The sequence below is a fragment of the Podarcis pityusensis genome (assembly GCF_964106645.2).
Source record: "Podarcis pityusensis genome assembly, chromosome: 2".
NCBI classification, from domain to species: Eukaryota; Metazoa; Chordata; class Lepidosauria; order Squamata; family Lacertidae; genus Podarcis; species Podarcis pityusensis.
The window spans coordinates 63,557,972-63,579,090 of record NC_138029.1 but is presented as its reverse complement, the minus strand read 5'-3'; the positions used below and the strand labels follow the sequence as shown (position 1 = coordinate 63,579,090).

Below are 21,119 nucleotides of genomic sequence, written 5' to 3'. Positions count from 1 at the left end.
GAGCCATGTTTAAGGGGCTCCGTTACAGACAGAGGTTTGCAAACTTGACCAAACTCTGAGGGACTTGGATTTTACACACAAGCAGCTCATCGTCCCATCACACCTACCCACAAGTTAATGAGTGAAAGCTAATTAAATAGCCATTTGCTCAATGAGCTGGTCGTTTGTTAGTGCCCCCTGTCAGGCAGGTTCTGATGCTAACTGACGACTCAGCCTGAACTATAAAAATGCTCCTACTTATCATTGACAATTTAGACAAGAAGGAGCCTTTTCACATCCTCTTCAGTTTTGAGTCTCACAGACAGTGTAGGCCTGCTGCTCCAGGCTTCTGAGTCACTGAACTAACCCCTTTTCCCACCTGTGTGTGGCTGGAGCTTACATAACAATGCCTGTCCCTGTCTCACACAGGAGTTATTCTGTATATTCTGCTGGTTGGCTATCCTCCTTTCTGGGATGAGGATCAACATCGACTATACCAGCAGATCAAAGCTGGAGCCTATGATGTAAGTGATCCCACCCCCAAATCCCTTCATTGTTTTCTCACATGCCATCATTTCTTTGAAGAGTTCTCAACTCCCGCTTTGTTTTGTACACACAGAGAGACAGAGCACCAGGTCTGAAAGCTTATTTGAGAACCAGTGTGGTGAAGTGGTTAGTAGGTTGGACTCTGAGACCGGGACTCAAATCTCTATTCACCAGTGATGCTCCCTGAGTGAACTTGGGCCACTCTCAGTCTCTTGGCCTAACCTACCTCACAAGTTTGTTGTGAGGAAAAAAATACAGTGAGCTAAGTGGGGATATTCCTTTTTCTTTTTTTAAAGGAAATAATTTGTATCTATTTATTTCATGGGTTTGTATATGACCCTTTAAGCAATTGGTTTACAACAGTAAAAGAAAGAAAGAAATCAGAAAAAGCCAATTAAAGCACAGGCCCCCCCTAATAAATAAAAGCAGAGGTTTAAATGGTTAAAACTCAAAGCTTAAAAAGCTTGGGAGAATAAAAAGGTATTTTCCTGTTGTTGAAAAGACAGCCAGGTGAGAGTCTCTGGGGAAAGGATTTCCATAACTAAGTGACAATTAAAATATCCCTTTCTTTGGTTGCAACTTCCCTCACTTCAGGAACACCCTTGCTGACCTCAATGTGCAGGCAAGCTTATGTAGGAACAGGTTTTCTTCAGGTACCTGATCCCAAGGCTTGCAGGGCTTTTGATAGTGTTGTGAGCTTTGTAGGGGGAGTAGGCTGTATACCAAGCCCTTTCTAATACCTGCCCCCCTCCTAATTCTTGGAATAGTCAGGCTAGCTTCCAGGTGAGGCAATTGCCTGGGTGATGGGCCATTAAGGGAACAAAGAAAGTGGATCCGGGCCAGATGGCAAATGGGGTGACCTAGAATGAACATGCAAATTGCAGCCACGCACCTGGCTCTCCTCCAGCTTTACCCACCAAGAGGATGAATGTAGAAAATAAAAGTTTACAAAGTTCAGTTGTGAAAATCCACACCAAAAAGATACTGGTCAAAGTACTGATAGTTTCTAGCTGCCAACCTCTTCCACCCCACTCTGTGACAGTTCAAGGGCAAGGCCTTATGGCTTCCCCTCAGTGCGCACAAAGGCCAAATGGGCCATGCAACAGGGCTGCTCCGTGGATGTTTTTATTTTTTGCTGTGTGTGTTAACAAGCTGGCAAACCTGCAGCTGGATGGCAATTCAGCAGAGAACAGGGTTTGGCAGAGCATTTTCAGCACCTGGCCCCCACCCAGTGGTCATTCTGTGCTATGTTTACTGCCTTATATTGACTGTGATTAGCAAGAAATGCACCCAGCCTTAAGGTTGGCCATGTGAAACTGTTTTTTTGTTTTGTTTTAAGAAAAGCTGCTGGGTGGAAATCAGTGGTAAAAATATTAACAAACTCTTACGGTACCCTGTGCATGTCAGAGACCATTTCCTACACCAATGGATGCTTTTATCCCTTCCCTATCTCAAATCCGCATTATTGTATAGTGTGAAAAAGAGAGTGTGCAAATAGGCCAAACTGCATGATGCAAAAAAGGAGGGGGAGCTCCTGATCATATTGTTATGAGTTGTGCTGTCCCTTTGCTCTTACAGTTTCCTTCTCCCGAGTGGGATACTGTCACTCCTGAAGCAAAAGATCTCATCAATAAAATGTTGACGATCAACCCATCCAAACGTATCACAGCAGCTGAAGCTCTGAAGCACCCATGGATATCAGTAAGTTCAACTGCCCAGATCCTGAGGATTGTCTGGATGAAAAGCAATTTTTTTTAGAGGGTCTCAGTGGGACAAAATACATTTCAGTTATGTAGCACACGCACAGCAGAGTAATCATTTGTTCGCATGTTGATTAATAAGCATTGTATCACATGAGGTACATGCCATAGGTATATACTTATTATGGGCAACTGGTTATGTGGCTCCAAAAAAAAAAAAAAACAAAACACTGAACCATTTGCTGATTGCACTTATTAAGTGTCTGTGTTCATGCAGTCCACTTACAGCAATCAAGACGGGCTCCCAGGAAAAAAAGCAGCTTCAGAGGAGTGCAAAGCACATAATTTTTAAAATCACTTTTCCTGTTTTCCACCAGACCTAGTCATTCTGATCTATAGAAATAACAGTTTGAGATGCACTTTTACTATTTCCACAGCCCGTATTATAACTCAGCTGTGCTCTTGGAATAAAACAGTTACAGAGGACTTTGACAAGTGTGGTTTGTTTAATAATAAAAAAAACCTCTAGCTCTCATCCACTGAGAATCAGGGAGCCTATATAGGATGATACCCCCAAACCCCACTGCTTATAATTAAAGCAATATCCTCAGTTTATTTCCTGGAACATTTTTTACTTGTGTACTTCTGTCTATCAAGTGTTGCTGCCACAACTACATAGATTGCTAAACTATGGGTTTCCTTCCCAAGGGGCTGGAACATTTATATTCAGGTCTTTGCTTTGAATGTCCGTTGTGCTTGAAAAGGACAATAGTCTGAGCCATCAGTGCATAAGAGAATCAGACTGGGGAGGGTTACCTAAGCCACCATCAACCTAATGAACCATCTCCAGAATCTCTGGTGTAGCAAAATAAGGAGCAAATGAATGAGCAGGAAAACTAGTTTGCACAAACCATTCAAGTTTTATTTGCTACTGCTTGGAGAATTCAAACATATGCCTAATATATGAGTGCACATTCAAGAGACACAGAGATAGTGCAGAGTTCAGACTTGTATGTGTAGCCATGAAATAACCATCCTGCACAAAGGTGTAAGAAGCTGAGAGTTATCTAAGCTAGCCCACTGCGCAAAGGCTGGAGTCTCCAAATACAGGCTCCCCAAAAGATCTTACCTGGTTACAGTGGGCAGGGAACAAGTTCTGATTAGGACACATGGGTTCATGCAAACCAAGGAATACCACAAGTAAAAGAAGCCAGGTTGCTAAAAAAGAAAAAAGAAAAAAGGCAGGGGGTGTGGAGGGGGAGACCTCTCTATTTTCTATCCCCTTCCATTTCTGAGCAACTTTCTTTTTGCCTTACAGCACCGTTCCACCGTGGCATCTTGCATGCACAGGCAGGAGACTGTGGACTGCTTGAAGAAGTTCAATGCCAGAAGGAAGCTAAAGGTAATCCATGCCTCTTCTCTGACTTGTAGGTGGTCTTCTAGGAAATGGGTGTACGTCACCAGACTGTTTTCCATTTCATCTGCTTTCCCGTGTTCATAAAGGTTTCCAAAGAATTGACTTTCTAAGAAAGCTGTGAGGCTTCCAAGAAATTGGCTTTCACCACCTTTGTGCTGAGAAAGGAAAGGCCTTCCTAGATATCTTAATTAAGTCTTCGGGTCGTATGCACTGAATGACAAAGGATAAAGTAGAGCAGTGGCTCCCCGCTGCCCCCATTGATTGTTGTTGTATAACTAGATGCTAGTGTCTGCAGAAGGGACAACCCATTTCAGGCTCACTCGAGCCGGCAGTGCCTGCAGTGTCACCATTTCTTGGCATGTCAAGGACTCTGCTCTTTGATAAAGTCCACTAAAATAATTCCTGAAAAGTGAACACTGATTAGACTAAACCCCTTTTTTTATAGGACAAACTGAAGTTGCTTCCTAGGAATCACTGAATCTGAATTCCTTAAGGGCACTTCCATTGATTTCCATGGAACGTCCTTCAAGACAATGAAATTGGGATCAGTGTCCAAATTCACCATTTTCAAATCACTGTCCGCCAGCCCTATGCCCAGGGGGAAAGTTCAGTATCGGCTAAGAAGTTTACTGCCACCAGTGCTATCATCAGCACCTTCCTCCGAGGCCTTGTTGGATATCTCCACATGCTGTTATTCTTCCTTTGAATGCTGTGCAAGTTTCCAGCCTCAGGGCTGGAGGCTAATAAGATTACTGAGCAAGGAAACAGATAATGATTTGTGTTTACTTTTCCTCCAGTAATCTGTTACTGCTTCAATTATGTTAATGTAATCCTATTATACATGTCCTCTTACTAGCTCATGAAATTGATTGGGAAATTGAGAAATGCTCTGTGTGTCCGCACCTACCCACAAAAATGAGGAGAGAGACCAAGAGCATCAAAGAGGCATAGCCCAGTTGACCTTTTTCACTTCCCCTCTTGGAAAGTTATATTTGGATGGAAGTTTTGAGTCCTGCGCAACCAGTGGGAGTAAATGCTAAGTTCCATCATGCAGGGTGTATCTGACGTGGCACTTTCTAGTCCCCTAGTGGTACACTTGTTCCACTGGTGAAATGTTTTCCAACTGCAGAACGTTGTTGTGGAAGAGAAGGCATTAGCAAGTTGCTTGTAACTTTGTTGCACAGGTTGAACAATCCGCTGCACAACAAGTTTTCATTAGCTCAGCTGTTGCACAGGATTTAACTGTTGCGCAACATTAAAACTCACCTGCACCTTAGTACAACAAGAGCTCTTGTGCTAGCGGACAGAAAATGTCCGGGTACAGCTCAGCATCTTTATCCAGCGGCAATATGTGTGTCTACATCCTGTTTTTCTTTGACAAACTAGAAACAGTTTTATGCACAGTACTGCCCCTTCCTTTTGTGAGGTGTTTTCTTTTCCAGTAAGAAAACAGGCAGTCTTAACTGAGAGATAGTCGGTGTTAAATGCTTGGCAAAGGAGAGCAGGGATCTATAACCAGTTCTTTTATTAACTTGCAGAGAATGGCTCTGAAGATGTTACTTCAGTACTGTACCATAGTCTTCCCATCTATAAAATGGATGTGAGGAGACCGATCTGCTCTTTGACATCTATGGGACAATATGCTATGTGAGAACAGATATGTGTAGTAATAGTAGTAGAAATAGTGGTAGCTGTGGTAGATTTTATTATCAGGTGCTAAAATTGAATTGCTTTTTTCAAAACAAACAAACCATGCCGCATATATAGATCTGTCTCTAAATGTCCAGTATTTTTTAATTTCACAATATATCAAGTTTGGGAGTACCATGTAGCATTCTGGGGCTTGGGCACAGTTCTGAACAATAGGAAAGCAGGTTATTCTCGGGCAGGGCAGGGGGCTTCTATCGCTGATGTGTCTAGTAGAGTCTAGCTGCAACTGCAGCTTCTATGGGGAGATGAGATATGGGGAGTTTCCCTCGAGACGCAATGGGAATTCCTCATCAGTGACTGCTAGAAACTTGTCAGTTGTCCTGGTCTCATCAGAGCGTGGAGGATGCTTGTTTATCAGAGGACGAAATCCCATTAACACTGCAGGAAAGGATACTGAGTTTCTATAAGGTGGTTATAATAAACCCCTGCTGCCATCATTGAGAAACTTGCAGAGTAGTTAAAAATCCCTGAGCCACTATCCAGTGACTTGTTTTCTGCAAACAGTTAGCTATATCTATTAATACCACCTCCGAACTATATTCATCATACCCCTGGAACCATGCCAAAGAGCCGTCCCTCTTGGAGCCCCAGCCAGCTCCATTTTCCACTAGATGCCTTTAAGAGGAAGAGGACTAGGGTTGGGGGAAGGGATGGGTCTGATTCTGAACCCAGTGATGTTTCTTGCTTCCCCGTTTTCTTTTTGTCTTTTGTGTATTTCAGGGTGCAATCCTCACTACAATGCTAGCAACCCGGAATTTTTCTGGTAGGTAACCCAACTCTCTCCAGGACAGTATTGACTTGCTGCCTCTTCCTATGTTGGATGCTAGTCATATGTGCTTAAAATGACTGGCCAGTGTGACAGGCTCCCCAAACCCTGGCTCTTGTTGGAAAAGACTGGGCACAGGGCATCTTCATGCATGGCTCTAAAGCAGGGGTGGGGAACCTCCGATCCTGAAGAGTTGTTGGACAGGACTCCAGTTTCCATCAGCCCCCAAACAGCATGGCCAATGGTCAGGGATGATGGGAGTTGTGGTCCAACAGCAACTGCATCATCAGAGGTTCCCCACCCCTGCTATGATACCATTTTGGAATTCTTCTGACATTTCTACCTGTGGCTAAACATTAATGCAGGAAAGAAAGAAAAGTGGAGAAGCATTTTAAATTTATATTCTGACCCTTGTTGGTTTGGCATTAATGAAGGTCAATTTGTATGTCCCAGACTTGTTCAATGCATAAATCCATTTGCTGGATTTTACTCAGTAGACAAGGCTGCCTATTGGTTGTCTTGAAATTCTAGCATTTCTGCAGCTTCCCTGCAGGTTGCTACTTTCAGCACTGTACAAGCAGATACAATTTGGAAAGCAAGATACTGGGACTGCAGTGGAATCCTATAAGGATGTTTTGACTTATGCTTAAAAATCCAGGGTTGTTGAATTTTGATTTACTAATGAAGATCACATGCTTTGGAGATAGCTTGCATTTTAATATGATGTTTGGGTCTTCCTGGTTGCGGTGCAGTCAGGGGAATAGGGCATTGCAAAGTCTGGATGTGGTTGAACTGATACTGTACTCTCATTTTTCATACTGACACACTGCTACTGACACACTCAGGGGGTTTATTACTAGGTAAATCACAGGCAGCCAACCTGCAGCTTGTCAACCACATGTGCCCTCACTGCTTGTGCCAGCCATGCCAACTGGCATGCAGCACCTGACCACTTACCCACACCACCACGAGTCCCTGGGGGCAGTAGGCAGGGTTTCTCATCCCTGGTATAAACCAGCACAACTTAAGGTCGTCCCCCCCCATACACCAAAACCTTTTGTATGTTTGGGTTAGTCTGTTTGCACCATGTTCCTATTCTATAACATTCCCCAGATTTCACCATCCTATTGGTGTTACATTTTAGGAAAAGAAGCTTGACAAATGGACTTGATAAATGCACCAGCAGCCTGCCTCTAAGTTTGGGCTCCAGCCCTGTTATCGGTTATGCTTGGGAAAGTGGCACAGAATAACTATCTGTGTGTTCCTGTGCATTGCTTCTCAGAAGTAAACGGTGTTTAATGGTGCTTACTCACTTAGAAGAAAGCATGCATAGATTTGCAGCATAGATCAAGTGCCTTGGTAAAATAATTTAGTTTGCTAGTGGGGGGGGGAGAGTACTGATGTATAAACGATCATTTTAAAATTCCCTAAATATTCACGACATGCATTGTCGCTGTCTGCTATGTCAGGAACTTCGTCCAAGATTTGTTTCTGTGCACAGCCTCCTTTCATTTCACTGGGCATCTAGCTCAGAAGGCTTTCCTTGTCGTGGCAGCCTGAAAAGAAAGCACTCAGTGTCTTTTAGACCTATTCTTGGAGTATGACTCAAACGTTTGGTGTCCAGACATAGCTCACATATTACTTATTTCAGGAACTTGTGGCCCTCAGATGTTGCTGGACCTCCGACCATTGGCCATGTTGGCTGCAGCTGATGAAACCTGGGGTCCAACAAGATCTGGAAAATCACAGGCTTCCCACCCCAGACCTATTTCCAAAGGTCTCCAAGCAGCACAGTTTGAACATGGAAAGAATGTATGTTAGAGATGCTACAGAGTTGACAAGGATTTACTATATGGCTTAATAAGATTCATGCATTCTTCCACTCCACGGGTGGGAGGTATTGAGGTGTGTTTACTACTTAAAAGTGAGCACTTCGTAATTTTGAAAGAGAAAGAAAACTACTTCTTATGCATAGGACCTCCCACTCTACAGTTCAGCTTTTTACACACACACACACACACACACACACACACACACATCTCCACTAAGCTTCCCCTCTTTCCTTCCCTCCCCTGGTTCCACACTGTGATAACTACTCAAAGTGAAAAGCTCACAGTTTGGAGGTAATTATACACAACCAGGACTACAAGTGATCACAGTTAGGTGCACTTAAGCTGCAATCCTATACACAGATATCTGGGGAGGTGGGGAGTAAGTCCTATTGAGACACGTACGGTTGTGCAGTACTGCGCAACGTACTTCTTTCAAGAGGCTTAAGTGTGCCCGACTCTGTGCTGGATTGTGGCTTAGTTGTCTACGGCAAAAAGCTGATGTCAGTCCTTAACTCAGGCACTGACTTGTGGCTTTTCTCATGTCACATTCATAAATAGTTATTAATCGTTTACCCAAAGATCACAAAGAAGTGACAAAGCACAACTAATCATTCCTAAAACGCTTTGTGACACATTGCTGGAAAGGCTGCCGTCAGTGGATCAGTGCAGCTGCCAATCCTCTTCCCTTCACACAACAGAAATTCGCAGCATCACCTTGATTTGGCAGGATTTTACATTTGCTTTAAATTATGGATGACCCAAAAAAGGCGGGGGCAAGATTTAATCTTGTACTCTGGAGAGGGAGCTATTGTGTGGACGTGCAGTTCCACCCGAAATATACCGTATGGGGGGGATATTAGGGGAGAAGGATTACAAAATTGTGATTGCCTCTTTGGAACACAGGAACTAGATAGGTTGAAGGTTCCTTCCCAGCACACAGGAATTGCTTACAAGTGTCCTCAAAAGGCCAGTGTTCAGGAAAAGCCTCTTCTAAGCTGTTTTTTTAAATTTTAATTTGAGGTAGGCAGAATTTGAAGAGGCTTTTCCAAGAAGCACTTTATGAGGACCTTCCAAGGATGACTTCCATCTTCTGAGATTTTTATTGAAACATGGCAAAAACCAGCTCCTTGGAAAATACAGGGGGGCAATTGTTTGCGATTACATTTAATATGTGGCCAAATTATTAGAAGTAGTGTGGCATGTGGCCCCAGAAACATGTTCAAAAGGGAAATGTGGCCCTCCAGCTGAAAAAGGTTCCTCATTCCTGCTTCATGTAGGAAATAATGTGCCAAATGTATGTACACAATCACAGCTGATAATAATCAAATATTTGGTGTTCCAACATGGAGTACATGCAGTGTGAAACCACAACTGGTTGTGACTTCCTACAGCATGCACATGTAGTGAAGTACACCTGTGCAATATACACATGTGACACACTATGCACGGGGCTGCATATTATAAGCTGGAACACTTAGCCACAATGAGCACTTGGACGAAGCGGAAAGGGCTGGGTAGAATTTAAATAAATAAATGCTAAACTGTAGGGAAAGATAACATAAGATGCTTAGCTAATGCAGGCTGGTTGCTTATTGAATGGAGAAAACAAGGTCAAATGGGGACATAATTAAATCACTGAAGAAAAATCTAGGAAATTAGGGTTGATTGTCTACCATGACACTCTTAGGAAGTTTGTATTTAAAAAATGAAAAAATGTGGAGGTGGAGGAGAGTTAATCAGCTGAGACTGCTCTAAAAGTGATAAGGGTTCACCACTGAAATTCAAATCAGGGAATTCAAATCTTGATCCTTTATTTAGTTTTCTGTCCTCCATGTTCAGATGTGTGTTCCCCCCGCCCAAAACCAGAGTAGTGATTGCTACTGATGATAGGGTTATCCAGGTCATCTTTTGCTCAGAAGCTGCAGTCAGGCCAAGCGTGCTTATGCCATGCTTCATATCTGTGTGTTTTATGCATCCAGAATCTATTTGAAGGCAACAGAGGGAAGAGGGAGGGATTATGAGTGGGCTGCAGTCCCAGGAGACGAGGCTGGCTCTGGGATAGTCATGGGGGAGGGAGGCATGGGGGAAGATGTCTGCTTTTCATCATTGTCAAAATGTGGGCTGCAGCTGTCAGGATGTCATAATTGTAGCACATGACCCCACCAGCATGGGGGTCTAAAATTAGCGAAAGAGGCAGAGTGTGAGAAAGGCAGGCAGGCAGGCAATTGCACGCTGATCTTATCGTAGTTGAGCCATTAGCGTTCATATCTGAGACCGCGAAACAGGGCAGGCAAGCCCAGGAGGTGAGGGTGATGGCACAGGGCAGGACTGAATCCCTGTAAGCCATGTTGAAGGATCCTTGAGCCCTCTCAGGAAGGAAACAAGTGTCAGAGAATGCTCTGTCAGCTCCCTTCTCTCTCCGTCGCTGGCCATTCTGCTGGTTCCTTCAAAGATTTGGGAGTCCGAGAGTACAAGTGGCTGTGGCTTTTCACGGGGAAGGATCCCAGTAATCCAGCTGGTGAGCTTCATAGTTTTCTGAAAGAGACTTCCTCCAGAACTCTGGATCATTGCAAAGCAAGTTCGCTACCAGCAGAGGAGGTGGTGGCATTGAATCTGTGATCTTCGGTTCCTGCGTTCTGCTGCTCTCACACAACTCCCCCCATGTTGCTGGTTCTCAGTGTGCTGACCCTGATACCGTGCCTGTTCCTCTTGACGTGGTACTTTTTCTCCACAGGAGGGAAAAGTGGTGGCAACAAGAAGAACGATGGCGTCAAGGTAAGTCCTGGGCTCATAAAGCCACCAGCTTGCCTGTACTCAAGAAGGCAGGAATGTTTGGGCTGGTGGACTGTGTGGTCATGGGTCCCTGCGTGGCCCAGGCCCTTTGTGTTAAGGCCTTGCATTAGTGGATCTCTTGCATCATCCTCTTCTCATCATGAAATACATTTCCACACTCTGAAAGCAAAAAAGGAAAAACAAATACCTTTACCTAAGCGAAGTTTGCTGCTTAGAGTAATGGATGCCTTGACTCATGTTCAATTTGCTTGGCTAACTCATATCCTCATAATCTCTTCCCATTCCTGCTTTCTTTTCATAAAGAGGAGAAAAAAAGCTTGTGCCTTTCTCCTACCGTTTTACTGTTACTATGCTACTGTCATTTCGGGGAAATAGAGCCAATCCAAATGTTTGGAGGCCATGGTGAAACAGCCCCATAAGAGGACAGCAACTCACAAGTCCAACTGATTCAGAAATCTGGAGGTTGATGCTCCTACGGTCCTTGTGTGGGAGTGAATTATCCCACAGTATGCCTCAGAAATCAGGCAGGCCTTCTTCCTGGCTTGTTATCTTTCTGTGTGAAGGAATATCTTGACAAGGAAACACTTCCAAACAAATCAACACCTGAGTGAATTTGGAGGTGTTATGGATCTGCCAAGAGATCTTTACCACACACCCCTGCCCAACAATTTGAATTGGCTCTAGGGCATTTCATAATACTGTAAAGGGGGCTGTGACAGGTAAGACAAACTGAAAGACACTTAATATGGAAGAGAGGGAGATGGGATGGGGAGTGGGAGCAAGGATGACTCTTTCTTTGATTGGCTCCTGAGGACATCAGTTTAGACTGAGCCTCTGAGCAGTGGCGAGGGGCCCAGCTGCCACCTTTTCTTTTCAGATAGGTCATTACTGTTTTATTTGTGTCGTGAGTCTCCCATGGTGGCCTGATGAACTATCTTCTGATCAACTGAAAACCTGGGAGGAATGAGAAAATATAGATGTTTCTGTCATCAACCCAAAAGGAGGGGAGAAAGGGGTTAGAACTGAAAACAGAACTAGGGACACAAGTAATCCTCCCCAACACACACACACACACACACACACACACTCACCTCCTCCAGGTTTTTGATTCTACATTGGTCCCTTTGGGTTTGCAGCACTCATGTCATGCCTTGAAACCTGGTTCATTGATTTGGCAGAGATGCAGATTAATGGATGAACAGGTTTGCTCATTCCAGTGACATCACCCATTCCAGCTCTGAAATATTTGTGAAGTTTGAATACTAGCGTTTGAAAGAATGGCTTTGTGCTGATATTATAATGATTTTCTTTTCTGGAAACCAAACTGGAGTATTCTGGACAGGTGCCTGGCATCTCTTTCCACGGTGCCAAATTGAGACTTGGTGGCTATCTGAGGATGTGGCAAAGGTTTCTTCAAAGAATGAAGAAGATTCTGACAACAGTGTTCCTTGGCCAAGAGATACACTTACGCTTGCCCATCTGCCTATTTCCTATGCTAACAGCCACTCCTGGCACTGTCATCTCACCCCCATTTCCTTGCAGAAATACCCCAGATGGACAGACCTCAATTCCAGTAGTGGAATCCCACTTGGCTTAATTGTCAAATTGGCTTGGCTGCAGATTCTCCTTCCCCCTCACCTTGTTTGGTTTTGATATCCCCCTCTGTAGAAGGAGATGGCTGTTGGCACCACAAATTGTGGGGTCTAGTTCACGATCTCATGGTTAGCTTGCCTTTCTGATGAAACTCTCTGGTTTAACCAGTTCATGCTAACAGACAGACCCTACCTACTGTGTTTGAAGTAAGATGGTAATGGCAACACCCCCCATTGCAGAAAGGATATTACCCCCTACTTTGGCTACACCTTTTAGTGAAAAAGTAGATATTTATGTGCCACCTCTGCAAACATGCTATCCATGAAGAGTAGAAAGGACGACGGACCCCCTTCACCAATAGTTTATTGAGAGAAGAGGCTTTGCCCCTCTTGTAACCAGTGGATACTCAATAAGTTCACTGCCCTGTGTCACATCCTGTTACATTGTTAATTAATGCAATCACTGCCCCATGTCACATCCTGTTACATCCTAAATTAATAAAGTCACTGCCCTGTGTTGCATCCTTTTATTGTATGTACGTCCTACTTTAATAAGGTCACCACTTTTGTGTTGCGTCATGTTGCGTCAATTGCTTCTACAGTTACCGTCCCGTAAGGTTTCCTAGACAGTTCTTGGTATGTTCTCATTGGAGCCACCATGCATCTGAGCCTAGCTACCTCCATCATATATAGCTTAAGTACCAAATCTAAGAGTTGTAGTAGAGTCTGTTCTCTGTCTTTTTGTTGGCTTTGGAGAAGAAGCTGTAGAGGGCTAGCTGAGGATATCATATGATGAAATAAAGCAGTCAGAATCGCCAAGTGCCAATGGGCTCGTTCTACTGTAGCTCATAGAACACATTTCATCTCACCAGATATATGCAGTTTTGATACCTTTTTAAATAAATAATAGTGAAGAAGATTAGGATGGAGGCTTCTACACTGTGCCTATGGTGAGCCTGTTTAGATGCTGCATTTTCTGGATTTCATCTAGATCCATTTTCCAAGTTTCATCTACAGGACAGAAAGAAGTAGTGTGAAGAAGGCAAGAAGAAGCCAAGAATGGATTTGTGGGGTAGGAAATAGAGAACTTATTCAAGACTCTTTTGAGTAATAATTAGGAATCTGACATGATGTGCCTCTCTTTTGATGTACATTAAAGCACTGTGTTGAGAGAAGCTCATCAAGAATCAAAAGACAAAAGTCTTAAATCTTGAATTATTTGCAGGATTTCTGCTGTGAGCTGTTCAGTACTACTTTGAGGCGTAGAAGGAGCTTCTTAGGTCATGTCTGCAATGCAAATAAACTCACTTCCACCATTTGGCATTGTGTTGATTTACCACCTTTGGTACAATGCTGGGATTATATGAATCAGACTTTCCACTCCTAAAAACTGCAGTCGTAGTCCATGTAAACATTGCAGTTTGTCTGTGGTTTCAGTCATTCTCTCAAGGTTTTATCACACTTTAAAAAGAAATCCCCGGTGAAAGCTATGTGATAGCATATTCCTGCACACTGCTCTGTTTCTTCTCACCCAGATACTTGTTGCTGCACTTGCACAAATCTAGAAAAAGGGGGTCACTTGGCTCAAAGTTTGAACATCATCTACTTCATTTGTATTTTTCATGCCCTAGCAAGCCTCTCCTAGCTCTGATATAGGCATTCACATCCCACCTAAACAACCCCCACTCTGATTTGGTGCAATATACAGCATTATAACTGGGCTGCTCCAAACAAACACTGATATTATCTCATAACCATTGCAAATGCCAAGATGCTTGCATCTTAGTGTGGATAGTGAAGACTTTTAAGTGCTTTACTAGTACCCAAATTATCATGCCAAAATGATGTGCAGACGTGACCTTAGAAGAGTGATCACTGAAGACAGGATGAGAAGCAACAAATTTTGATCACAGTGAGAATGCAGATTTAGATTAGTGAATAACAAGACTGTTCAGCACTAGTGTAACTGTCTATGAAGGCTTTCAGAGATGCTATAGATGTAAAATGCCCATCCTTATTCGGTGCAGTGGAGGATCATTTGGATTTCTTCTGGCTTTATTCTTTTAGGATTCTAAGTGAACAATTCCAGTCTTTAATGTCTCCAGCTTCTTGCTGCCACAAGTAGAATGATGCAAAGTCACAGTGGCAAGGAGGGTTGGAAAAGTATAGCATTTCATTTATGGAGGGCTGTATTCAGATATTGTTGTGTCCACAAGTTAAGTTGGTGTGGCAGTTTTAGCTTGATGACTAGTATTTACGGATCTCAAAACATGATTCCTCTTTAGCTTGGAAATCTTTTGTTGGATTGGATTAGAAAATGGCAGGAGAGATGTTAAGGTGGAGCCCTGCCCTGGGTCAGGATATTAAGGTTCATAGGGATGCCGACATCTGTGGGTCCAAACATAGAATAGTGGACAAGGCTGATGGATTTGTTAATTGTGCTGGAAGGTTAGATTGGCATGGTTTGCATTGTGAGAGTTTTGACCTCTCTTTGGCATTAAGCATCAGATTTATTCACAAACTCTTCACCTTTCTAGTAGGATCGCAAAAAGGTGTCCTAGGACCCACTGCGTCCCATGTTCTGCTCTCTTCCTTCTTTCTCACTCTGTGTCTCTTCTTGTCCTATCTCTTCTCCTTGTTTTTCCAGAAAAGAAAGTCCAGTTCCAGCGTTCAGTTAATGGTGAGTGTCCTTTGTCTTCCTCAATGCTGATAATGTTGGGCCTCTCAACATGTTCCAGCCCTCCCTGTTTTGGGGAATCACTCTGAGGTGTGGAGAGCAGGGCTGAAAGTAATTCCTTCAGAGCAGCATCCTCCCCTATGGGGATCCTTCTAAACAGGAACGGCTGGAACAGAAGGATAGTTGAAGCCCAAGAGCACTGAGAACCTAATTCCATTTTCTAGCAAAAGGTTCTCCATGGAACTTCTCCTCTAGCAGATCTGCAAGCTGCACCAGTCCAAGCAGCCATGACGGAAAGGCCATCTTATATGGCTTTGCTGGAACTGTTCGGTCACAGGAGACCAAATGGCTGGCAAGGCCTTGGTCAATCTGCTGTTTAATATTGTTTGCAATATGTCTCTGGTGGGATGAACTGGTGGTTGCAGCCCAGCTACCAGAGTTGTCTTGATGAGAAGCAAATGGTTCCCTTTCTCTGTGTTAATCTGTGTACCAGTTGGCTGTTTATGGAAAGAGGTGTGTGTCAGCCTTTGGCGGTCCATGTGGTTCTTGGCAGCCCTCTCTGTTTGAGTGTACATTTCTTTCTTTACTATGCGGTCAATGTGGTCTCTTTCACTCCTGCACAATCTCCCTCACTCTCTCATCCTAGCTCCCTCTCTTTGTTAATTTGTACATTCCTCTCCCAACTGTAGTCAACATGGTGTCTTTCACTCCTACACAGCCCTTCTTGCCCCCTGCTAGCTGTAGCTGTAGGAGATGTCAAGCCTCTCACTCCTGATAGTAGTGCAGTGGAATACTAGTGAATTCACTCCTGCAAGATTCTTCACAATCGGACCTCCGACTCAGTTGTCGTTTCAAAGTCAAGACAAGTATTACAGTCACAAAGCAAAATCTGTGGTTACTGACAAGTGCTTTTATCTGATGCTTACCTGGTTTTCATCCCTTTGCAGTGTTTGGTCCTGTTGAGGTAGAACCTGGGTGATGGGTTACTGGTCAGGATTTTTCTGGGGGGGGAAGCCATTTGGGTGCATCTTATTTTGCTTCTGTCCTCTCCGTTCTTTCTCCAGGAATCTTCAGAGAGCACAAACACCACCATTGAGGATGAAGACACCAAAGGTATAGTATAAGACTCTGGCGGAAGAGGTAAAAGGAAACCCATTTTAGTCAATGACTTCCAGTAAGCATGAGTTGTGAGACTATGGACCCCTAGGCAATTCTCGCTGTCAGCCTATATAGGTAGAGCTGTTCAAATACTAAAATGAAATTTGAAGTTTAGGGTTTTATTTTTCATCAGTTTTTCAATGAATGAAAACTTCATCCTTACTCTATAGCCCACTGACCAGGATTGGTCAGTAAAACTGTTCAGCTATCACAAAACTATTCTGTTGTGAATTTGCAATCTAAAACTTATTTTGTGAAGTAAAAGAAAAATCAACTGTGTGGAGAAATTTACTGTGATGCGTCTAAAAGACTCAAATTTCATTATAAGTGGTCCTGTATCAGTTTATGTGCAATGCGCAAAATTCTCCTACAGAATAATACCGCTGTTGAGACTACCATTTGTGAATTAGCAAGGCAATTAGACCTCATTTGTACATACCACTGCACCACACCTACTCAGGGACATAGCGTTGGAGGGGGGGGGTGCTGCCAGGGCGATGACCCTGGGCACATTTTTCTGGGGAGCACTGCACATTTGGCTCTTCACGCCTCCTGCCAGCCCTGCACCGCATGACGAGGCTGGGATCGGATCTGAATGATTTGCCAGGTGAATCATTCAGATCAGATTCCAGCCTCGCGAAGGGGCATAGGGCTAGCAGGGCAGCATGCGAAGGACTCAACAGTCATGCACCTTTCAATCCCAGCCTTGCCTTTGCCATTGTCTTTGGCCATTTGCTATGCATGCAGGGGCTAATGAGAGTTGAAGTTCAGCAATATCTGAAGACTCAGGTTTGCAAAAGGCTGCCCTAGATACTTAAATCCCTTGCTCTCCCTCGGTTCAGCTTGCAGTGTGTTGTGATTTTTCTAACAACTTGGCAAACACTGACTTTTTCATTCCTCTTCTCCATCGAGTCCCTATGGAAGTAGTTTCACTGTCACCATTTTGGGAAGAACCTTAGTGAGGCCTCTTTCTTACTGCCTGACAAGGCCACAGCGTTCCCATAATAGCTTGGGAAATCAGTGTTAATTTGTAAAGTCTCCCCAAATGAAAGGAACTCATCTGCTGTGGAGATGGACTTTGGCCTGACATTAAAGTTAATTGAAAATTTGTCTCTCTGGGAATAACTCCCACAGGAAAGGCAGGAGTGTGTGTGTGTGGCAAATTAATATGAAATGATAGAAACACTGCTGATGAGGAAAGGCTTCCCTGCGCATTTTATCATTAACCACTTTGTCTCTTTAGTATAGGGAATTAGATCTACCCACAGGACACCCATATTTTAGCCTTATTAATAAGCACATTGGAATGCTTTGGCACAGTCTTTTGGAAGATCCAGTTCCCTGAATGTGTTGCTGGATTTCTAAGAGATTTCAGCCCTCTTGCAGATCCAACAAAAAGCAGAGGTAAGGAAGGAGGACAGAAAAGAATCATCCTAAAATTTGTATTGTCTTCAAGGCTTCTTTAAAGTGAAAAGGAGGGTAATGGTGAGGTCTCTGTGTTTGTTTTTAAAAGAAGTTTGTTGTTCCAAACTTTAAAGCATCTATCTTTTGAAGGGCAGTGAAAGAAACCTGAGGAACTTGACTTGGCACATTTTCTCATTCCCTGGGGGGGGGGGGGGAGGCACAAAGAGGCTGTTCATATTTTGTTGCTGCAAGCAGCCCACACAGATTCTGACACAGGGATCCAGGTAAACCTCACAGCCACTACTTCAAGCCTGCCTTTCAGGAATAATAATCCCATATAATCGGGGCACACAGCCTCCCATGACAAGTCATTTGTTCACAAGGGTGTAGGGGCTAAAAGCACATGAGATGCAAGTACCTGTAACGAGTCCCAGCACCATTTTTTAAAAGAAAAGGTTTGTGAGGAAGGCTTTTTTTTGTGAGGAAGCCTTGGGGCAGAGAAGCCAGTGGCTTGGGATACTGTGTGCTTAATTCTTTCCCTATCTGGCATTTCTCAGCTCATCAAGCTGCCATCCCCACAACAGCTTCCCTATGCAGAGAGCAAAATTACATATTTACCAATGTTTTGAACCTTTAGAAACTTAAAGGAAGGAAAAAGTTGCCTCCTCACATATCTTGAGCTTTTAAACACAAGCCCGAAGAAGGGAGCACCTTGTAACATGTCATTCATTTACTCATTTTATGCTTGATATCAATTAATACTAATCCTGCAATCAATCCTAGTACTACTACTAATAATAATAACAAAACAACAACAACAACCAGTATTTTCTAAAGAAATCCTGCTGTTTGGCGTGTTTTCCCTCACAACAGCTTCCATCTGATTTGAAAACATTAGCCACAATCACCGTTAAGTTGAGGTGTGTACATTTGAGACCACCATTGCACATGCTCAGATGACAACTTAACGCATAGGAGTTTGGCAGGGAAACCAAACAGGTAACACACATCAGGTGAAGGCATCCCGGCCCCCTTTCTGGTGCGTACAGTGTGCAACTGCATCTTGAAACACAGCAGGCCAGTAGAAGGGGACAACCTCGCTGTGCTTTAGGCCACTAAGAGTCTCAGGCCTCTGAATACAACAGGTCCCACTTGGCACCTGTCTGGGTCTCCTGACTGGTGTGACCAGAGCCATCTCTCCAGTGAAGATGCTGCTACTGGTATGGGAAGCTCCCACAAACTGGCGAGCCGTGTTTGCATATGTGATTGTCACACCCCCTGGCCATAGCCTAAGACTGTGCTTTCCACTGTGCAAAAAGTTGCACATGCAAAAGGAGATACCACCATGGCTATTCTAACAGTGCTGCTCAGAGTGCCAGGAAAGCAGCCTGCCCTGCCAAGGTTTGTTTTTAAATGAAGTGGCAGTCACTCACTCATGGCCAAAAGTGAAAACAAGCTGCTCTTTGGCCAAGAAAGGTGCCATTTTCTAACAACGCTCTCCTCCGCCTCTTCTCAGTCCTTGGTCTGCACTGATGCCTTTTGTTCTCATTCTACCCCCTCTTACTATCCTTCCCCCGCTGCCAGGGTCTCTTTGCTCCTCCATTTGTTTCCTCTGCCAGTTCCTCTCCCTGCTGGGGTGTAATGTAGCTGAGCAACAAAAGCTTGCCTCCCTAAGCCTGGTGTAATTGCTTGTCTGTGCCTCAGCCACTGTGTTGAAAGAGCTGTGCAGGCTGGCAGGAAAGCACCAGCCATGTCTGTAAATGCCTCTGAAGGCTGCTTGTGTGTCACCTGCCAAGCACCATCACAGCTGAGGTGTTTATGGTAAGGCTTGCCCTGTAGTTGATTCTTCCGAGGCTGGGAACTAATCTGCCACCTCCAGCCTGCATAGCTAAATGGACAGGCGTTGTGGTCCAGCGACATCAGGAGGGCTGCATGGACCTCACCCCCGCTCTAGGCAATCACTAAATACTGAGCTGGCCTTTCCCTCAGCCCTTCCACTGAGAGGTAGAAACAACCAAAGATTTCTAAATCTTCCTCATTCTGGAGGAGTATCTTTTCCTAGCCATTTTTATAATCTCTCCATCTAGTAAGTCTTTCTTTAAATTCCCCCCCTTCTGCCAGACTATCCAGGGCTGTCTATACATTAAAATAAATAAATAAATAAATCTGTATGCAAGCAATTCAGTTTTCTAGTTTTGGTAGTTCTGAGAAGGGCAGAAGCAAAGAAGCCCTGTCCTCAACTTCTGATCTTCTTGGCCGCCTGCTGAGATTTTCAAAGGCATTGCCCCAAAGATTTTCAAATACATCTTCACAGCAATAAGGACTAGAAACTTGAGGTGTTTTTTAAAATGAAAGCAGGCATTTTTAGAAAGTCGAGTTCTACGTGCACTACCACTTTCTGCGGTTCACAGCACTGTGACATCCACACAGCTCTAACAATGCCCTTTCTCACTGTCTTATTTACATTCAATATTTTCTCTCCCTTCTTCCCCCCCCCCCCTTAAACCAACAGTACGAAAGCAGGAAATCATTAAGGTGACGGAGCAGCTGATTGAAGCAATAAGCAATGGGGACTTTGAGTCCTACACGTGAGTGTGCCCAGTGGGTGTCTTGACTTTAACAAGAGAGCGAAGTATATTCCTGAGCTGGCCCAGTATGGAGGAAGAGGGTTAGCAGGAAATCCTTCAAATGGCCTTAACTGTGAAAAAACAGTTTTGAAATGTCAGGTTGCTCTGAAGGCAAGCAAATTAGTGTTTTTCTTTTATGGGTTTTCAAAGCACAGCTAGAAATGGACTTCAAGAACTTGTGTTTTCCGTTTCTTCTGTTCCTACCGAGCCACTCTGTCATTATTATCTCCCATCAAAATTAAAATGGATGGATTCATTTTGCAGTCTGGCCAAGGATAAATCGCAGCTATTACTGCTGAGTGAGCAAGCAAAGGCCCTGGATTCCTGGTTAAGAGAACAAAGAAGCATGGGTTTATTGACAAAGAGTAGAGGCTGCTGAGTTTGTTTTTCTCCTGTCTACAAGAAGGGCCTGTTTGAAAACAAACGTGCAAACAAAACCCCTTTCTGTCTTTATGAATCAACCAGTTAGCACGGTAATGTTATGGGAAGGAGCACAGGTCAGTGCTGGAGCTTCTGCATTTTGTGCAGAAAGTTCCATGCTCAATCCCTGGCCTTCCCAGGTAGAGAGCTGAGAGAGAAACCAATAGGCTGACTCAGTATAAGGCAGATTCCCATGTTCCTAAAGGAAGCTTACTTTACGCTCATCTCAGCATAACTTCAAAATAGTTAGCACTAACTCATTAAAGCTTAACAAGATAATGAGGAACCCAAAGTTAACCTCCGTAATTTATAATAGTATTTCCATTGTGGGTAATGGGTTAAATGAGTGCCTTTCACCTATTTATTTATTTTTAAATATACTATTTGAAACCTCATCAGTTTGAAACCCATCTGTTTACTAAGGCAGGATGCCAGCACACTGGAACTGATGCATGTTCTGCTAACTTCAATAAGGCTGGATATATTTTATTGATTTGT

At 43.7% G+C, this 21,119-nt stretch overlaps 1 protein-coding gene and 2 long non-coding RNA genes across 7 annotated transcripts in view; 1 reads left to right on the top strand and 2 right to left on the bottom strand.

Moving 5' to 3' along the window:
* Positions 1-21,119, top strand: part of CAMK2A (calcium/calmodulin dependent protein kinase II alpha) — a gene marked incomplete at its 3' end in the record, with an annotated part of 118,426 nt that overhangs the window by 84,322 nt on the left and 12,985 nt on the right. For 2 of the 4 annotated variants that reach the window (XR_013981974.1, XM_080991394.1), the window contains exons 9-16: positions 409-503; positions 2,104-2,226; positions 3,544-3,627; positions 6,073-6,115; positions 10,685-10,725; positions 14,983-15,015; positions 16,077-16,125; positions 20,087-20,162. Coding sequence is in view for 2 of the 4 variants with exons in the window: in XM_080991394.1 (XP_080847520.1) it covers positions 409-503; positions 2,104-2,226; positions 3,544-3,627; positions 6,073-6,115; positions 10,685-10,725; positions 14,983-15,015; positions 16,077-16,125; positions 20,087-20,162 (544 nt within the window). The remainder of the gene's footprint in view (positions 1-408; positions 504-2,103; positions 2,227-3,543; positions 3,628-6,072; positions 6,116-10,684; positions 10,726-14,982; positions 15,016-16,076; positions 16,126-20,086; positions 20,163-21,119) is intronic. The other 2 variants (XR_013981975.1, XM_080991395.1) reach the window with 1 other exon arrangement.
* Positions 3,634-21,119, bottom strand: part of LOC308469248 — a 45,125-nt gene continuing 27,639 nt past the window's right edge. For both annotated transcript variants that reach the window (XR_013982050.1, XR_013982051.1), the window contains one exon: positions 3,634-5,730. This is a non-coding gene — a long non-coding RNA (uncharacterized lncRNA). The remainder of the gene's footprint in view (positions 5,731-21,119) is intronic.
* Positions 10,684-16,077, bottom strand: LOC308469250. The gene is made up of 2 exons (XR_013982053.1): positions 15,939-16,077; positions 10,684-10,902 (listed from the first exon to the last, which is right to left on the bottom strand). It is a non-coding gene; the product is annotated as an uncharacterized lncRNA (long non-coding RNA).